Source organism: Argentina silus, assembly GCF_951799395.1.
Source record: "Argentina silus genome assembly, chromosome: 9".
In the NCBI taxonomy this organism is placed as follows: domain Eukaryota; kingdom Metazoa; phylum Chordata; class Actinopteri; order Argentiniformes; family Argentinidae; genus Argentina; species Argentina silus.
In genome coordinates this window covers 4,472,870-4,478,791 of record NC_139663.1, presented here as the reverse complement: position 1 = coordinate 4,478,791, position 5,922 = coordinate 4,472,870, and the positions used below count along the sequence as shown (strand labels likewise).

The following is a 5,922-nucleotide window of genomic DNA, read 5'->3' as shown; positions in this document are numbered from 1 at the left end:
GGTTCAAGCTGTTGAATATGTGCTAAGGTCTATCCATCAACCTGAATCAGAGCTAACTGGAAGTATTCAATGCTCATTTTGTTAACCCTGTTTAGCACAATCAATATGTTGGCCCTCAGAAAAAATATAATCATGATAATCACTATGAAGTTGGAAGCCTTGAGCTGCTTAAAACTATCACAGCATGTCAAATTTGCATAAAAAGGCACAGCCGATGTGAAGAAAAAAAGTACTTTTATTTTTTCCACAGAAATGGCCAGCAATGGGGTTAGCTGTGCGTATGTGAATGATCTAGTTAATATGGACAACAACATAGTTCACAGCCTAGTCATTAAAGATACACTGTAATAATATAAAGAAAAACACTGCGTTCTGTAGACAAAAAGTTGAGCATGATGCTCTGTACCATTATCTCAAATAATCTCAAATAATCACAGAGAAATTCAATGGTAACTGAGGCTGTCGCAAATGGCACCCATTAACATTATGAAGATGTTATCTCTTTAATTTGCCGGTGTGGATTACCGATTGTATGTTGCATGAAGTGTGTTAATGATTACATTTTGAAATTAAAATAAGCATTAAAAGGCACAAATAAGTTTTGTGTAGACACAGTTACAGTGAGTTGGCAACTGATAACCTCTGAGGAGATGCATACCCCCAATACAAAAACACACACGTATCGCATGCATTCTGCACATGGACAATAAAGACCCAACTGTATGTTCTCCCTCACTATGAACTTCCTGTGTCCATGTTTACTTCTGATAACAATCAGCTACTTCAACAATCAAGAGATCTGATAATGCCTGCCCTACTTGCTTTGTGTACTATACTTGGTCCCCTGGGATAAGGTAGAGGGACACCGGATGTTTCTCTCACACACACACACACACACACACACACACACACACACACACACACACACACACACACACACACACACACACACACACACACGAATACACATGCACACACACACACGCACACGTACATCTGTGTGTCCTCCTGTCTGCATCTGCACATAGGCCCAGCTGACATGTCACTCAGTGGGTCTGGTGTTATCTTACCCCATTTCCTTTAACCCCATATCATGACTAATCGCGATTCGACAAGCATAACATTCAAGCACCTGTTGGATCATGTGGTACTCTTTTGGTCCCACTTTGTTTGCTTACAACTTGGAATGGAGATGTTTGTTATTGTTCTATTAAGGAATTACATCAGATGTAAAATTGTGTAAGGAATTTGTACTGCATTTGATACACCAAGTTTCACTCATGAGAAAGAAATTACATACCCCTCCCCCATAACATATGTATAACTACTTAATTGGAAAAAAAAGAAAACATTATATAATGAACATAAATACATATAAGACTCTACGTCAAAAACAACAACATTTAAGATTCAAAGTAACAACTGAATTAAGACTGGTCCACTGACGTACATATCTGTGTGCATATTCTGTGACACAGCTCTGCTTCGCACTGTGAAAACACTTAATTGGTCCCAGAGCACATTTTCAAACCTGTCTGTTTCTCCATCTGCTTCATTTGTGGGCCGAACTATTTTTCTCCTACACAACTCAGTGGCAGACCTACGCTTTGTCGCAGTCGCAAACGTGCACACACAACCACACGTGCAGACCTGAACATGAAGAAGGGGGTTGGGGCTATACATGATGTGGGCGTGGGCAAGGTGTCCTCACAGAGGAGTTGGGCTCGCCTTTGACACCATTTAATTTTTGTGTAAAAGTCTGTCTCTGTTTCCGGGGGTAGAAGAAAAAAACACATTGTATAAAATCAGCAGGCACTTTTTCATTTGCTTGTTTCATGTTCAAATTGGCACGGGTAGCCTACTGTACTACCTACTGTGCCACCCTCCTCCTCTATTCCTTCATTACTAGTGCATCAATCTCAATGGGTCTCAAGGTTCCGTGAGACCTGGGGAGCAATGGACTGTCTGTTTAATAGACACCTATGGTCTGGATAGAGTTGTATACACTGGCTGGTCCCAGTTGCTGGTGGTTGGACTGTGGGTGGGGGGAATGGACAAACTGTTGAGGATGGGACTCCCGTACGGCCGTCTGGAAGAGTGGAAGTAGGGGTACTGATACAGGCTGGAGGGGTACCCGGAGTAGGGGTTGTAATAATTGGAGCTCTGGAGGTCTGTATAGTCACACTGGGAGCTGGAGAAGGAGGCTGCTGCCGCTGAGGCTGAGGCGGCTGATGTAACGCAGGTCTGGGCGCTGTAGGAACTGTAGTCAGGGTGGGTGGGGGAGCTGTGGGAGTGCTCGCTGTAATGGCTGGGGCTCAGCTGCTCTGTCTTGATGTGAGGCCGGTGCTGGCCCACATCGCTAGAAGGTGAGGAGGTCGACATGGCGCTCTTGCGGCTCCACAAGGCCCCGTTAGCGCTTGCGTGGCTGTAGGAGGAGGGGTAGGCGCTGCCCGCCGTCGGGTTCTGCCCATGGCTGTGGTCCGAGGGCAGGGAGGAGGCAGCGGTGTGGCCGTTGAGCGGTAGGTACTGGTCAAACTCGTGGACATCAAATGCTTCCATGTTGCTGATGACGTCAGTGCTGAGCTCAGAGATGTCGACGTTGCTGAAGTCGATGTTCTGCCTGCCACTGTCCAGTAAACGTCTGCCCTCATGCTTCAGCTCCTGCTTTCCCCCATGGTGCAGGTCAGTTTTGGGGGTGGTGGGGGGGGTGGGTGGACCATGGGGCTGACCTTGAGGGGGGAACAAAACATGTCAGCCATGTTGTTTACAATGTGGTAATAATTTAAGGACTTGCGATATAAGTACGCAATCTACAAAATCTTCATTAGTCTACAGCCAGTGCTGTCATTACAGTAAATGCTTTAAAAAACGTATTAAAAAGTCTTTATTAGCCCATTAAAAAGTCTTTATTTTATGGCCCTTGGTCATTTAATGCTTTTCCTCATTTGGTTGAACATAATCTCAGAACCCAGAATATCATGGAAAGTCTGTTTTAGTGACTAGGTTGAATTTACAGTAGGCTAGACTATATAATAGTCTTGTGAGTAGTGAGTAATGAGTAAAGAGTAAGTTTATCATTATTCATTCTCTACTAGTAGTACTGCCGTTACATTATCATCAACTCACCAGCATGTTCAGGATGGTGGTGTCCATCTCCTATGCCGACCAGACCCACCAGCCCTGGTTCAGCCTTGTACATCTGATGGCCCAGCTCGGCCCCAGAGTCTGAATCACTCTGCCCTGGCTTCACATTCTTCCGACGCCGAGGCTGGTATTTGTAGTCAGGGTGGTCTTTTTTGTGCTGAACCCGAAGCCTCTCCGCTTCCTCCACAAACGGCCTCTTCTCGTTCTCTGACAGCAAACTATGACAATAATGGACAAACAGTAATTGATGAATAATTTATCCCATGTATTGTATATAATTATGGTAATAATCAAAATACGAACAATCATCTAAAATATTCGTAGATTTTTATCTAAAAGCAATGCAGGTTATTACAGTTATTCTAATTAGATAAGACATTTTGTACATTTGATAAAGACATTTCTATTCCTCTTTATAGTGGGTATAGTGGGGACATTTTCTAAATGATAAAAACTAATTTAAATCTTATTTTTAAATCGTTAACCAGTTATGAATTGCATGGACTTCACAAATTAGTGATAGGCCAGCAGGCACACAAGTTTTCGCTTAAGAGGACATTTTACCTTGATCATTTTGTTATGAGTAACCAATTTTATTACTTACCGCCATAGCTTCCCTAAAGTCTTGCTCAATTCGGCGTTGTGAAGATGAGGGTATTGGTCCGCTAGCTTTCTGCGCGCCGCTTGCGCCCAGACCATAAATGCGTTCATCGGTCTTTTGACATGGGGCTTATTTTTCAGCGAGCCGTTCCCTCTCACGGGCATGGGGACCAGGGACCAGTCATATCCCTTGAGGACCTGAGACACCGCGTCTCGTATACAGGCTGGGAAGCGGTCATCATCCTCACCGTCCAGTTTCTTGCCCATGCCAGCGATCAGAGATCCGTGTCCGTCGGATCCCGTCGGCGAGGAGGGAACATCCGAATCGGAGTCCTCCTGCGACATGGAACTGGTGGTGCCCGCAGGGCTGCACGGTGGGTCGCTGATAGACTTGTCATGCTCCTCGGTCATTTTTAACATTTGATCAGCCTCAGATGGATGGAATCCGTGAAAAGGTGTAATGCTGTCTGCCTTCTACAACTCAAGTGCTGGAAAATATGAAGCAAAAACGATTGCGCTTTTTACGCACAGTGAACCATGGTAAATTCCTTCACAGCATTAACAAACATGGGTCTTGGTGTTGTTTTCCTTTTCTGTGTTTGTTTGTTTTTCTTCTGTCCTGTTTATCCTTTGGATGCTACAGTTCTGGGGGCAGCAGTCTGCACTGTGAGTCCGGAGGTTGGGCGATAGAGGAACTTTACTTGAAGTTTAAAGCCCTCACTCCACCTTCCGTCTCTGATTGGTTGGACCATATCACCATTTTTGATTCCAATTGTTTTGATAGGCAAGCCATTTGATCCATTTTTTTCTCGGAGGTGATACATTTCTGTAACAATTGTCTTTCTTTTTTTCATATTCAGTCCTACACGTAGGCTCTGGTATATCTTATCAATCGTATTAATATATATATATATTGCAATGGCAATATAACACAAGAAACGTTTTCAACGTCATCGGCCAATTATTTGAAGGAAATGTTTCAACTCTTTCTGTATCTTGCATCTTGGACTTATCGAGGCATAGTTAACAAAAACTGATATAAGGTTATATTTCGATAACATTGGGCCTTCATAAAAGTATTTTATACAGTAGGTATGTGAAAAGTTTTGCACAACAATATATAATAATATATAATAATAATATATAGGGCTTAAATCTATATATATATATATTAAAAAAAAAATCAAAGTGCATATAATTTCTGGTTCAAATATTAGTCCATAGAGCTGTTCTTGCAAAACAAGCAGGCTACAGTAAACACAATGGAACAATGGAACATATATAAATAATATCAGGGGAGTTAACCAATTTAACAAATTAGTCTTAACACATGATTTCACTGCTATATAGCCTACTCAATTCCTTGTGCCCGTTTACTGGAAATGTTATTTATGGTAGAATAAATGGTGTGCTAAATTAAAACCAATGTTTATCATCAGTTCGGGCTACTTGTAAAAATCTGTAGTCTAAACACGAAATGTAAAAAATCTAGTCAATGCCATATTGACAGTATATTATAAAAATGTGGGGGGGTTTCAAAGGACATTTAATGCAAAGCAACCCCTTTCTAACCATTTGAATTGTCTTTAAATGTTAAACCACATTCAGGTAGCCTACATTAAAAGTTCAATGGAGAATCGTGGGTGCTTTTAAAATTCCTTGCAGATAATTCAGAAGTTCGCTATCGCCATCCCAAAGTTTTTGAGTGTTTCTTTCTCCACTCAAAAACTTTGTAAATATGGAGAACGTTTTGCTAGAGGTAATCTAGTCTATACCCTAGAACATATCAATAGATTTCGTTTATTTCGATATAATATGTTACATTAATTATGATTAAAGTAGTATTGGTGACCAAAAACTGGACGCTGGAGTAGTAGGCAAATGTTATAATTCTATTCAATACCGATATGTTACTTGTCCAAATCACTTGGAGGCACAAGGAGCTGTAGGCTGCTCTGTTGTTTTGAAATCTTATTCCGACACAATCGTATTTCTGTTGAAAAAGATTTATTTCCGTATTAAACAGGTATGGTATCAATTATATTTCCTTCAATGCATTCCGCCTGTCTTTTGCACAGGCTGCTCCGCTCCGTGTCAAGGGCGGGAGAGCTGTCCCATGTTATGAAGAGCGTCGTGCCCTTCGCTGTCAGCCAATTAGCGCTCCACAGTGGCAAGGCC

At 42.1% G+C, this 5,922-nt stretch overlaps 1 protein-coding gene across 1 annotated transcript; it reads right to left on the bottom strand.

Annotated features, from left to right (window-relative positions):
* Positions 1-223: 223 nt before the first annotated feature.
* Positions 224-4,332, bottom strand: LOC310809782 (transcription factor Sox-8-like). Its single transcript, XM_083677241.1, has 3 exons — positions 3,749-4,332; positions 3,127-3,362; positions 224-2,729 (listed from the first exon to the last, which is right to left on the bottom strand). Exons 1-3 carry the CDS (start codon positions 4,162-4,164, stop codon positions 1,981-1,983), a joined length of 1,401 nt encoding a protein of 466 aa, XP_083533367.1. The 5' UTR covers positions 4,165-4,332; the 3' UTR covers positions 224-1,980.
* Between the last annotated feature and the right edge of the window lie 1,590 nt (positions 4,333-5,922).

What these genes read in the sequence shown, in the direction of transcription:
- LOC310809782 (XM_083677241.1), bottom strand. Translation starts at nt 4,164, where the DNA reads ATGTTAAAAATGACCGAGGAGCATGACAAGTCTATCAGCGACCCACCG. An exon ending in ACTTTAGGGAAGCTATGGCG is followed by an intron (nt 3,363 to 3,748) that starts GTAAGTAATAAA and finishes TTATTGTCATAG; the next exon opens with TTTGCTGTCAGAGAACGAGA. An exon ending in CCACCATCCTGAACATGCTG is followed by an intron (nt 2,730 to 3,126) that starts GTGAGTTGATGA and finishes TCCCCCCTCAAG; the next exon opens with GTCAGCCCCATGGTCCACCC.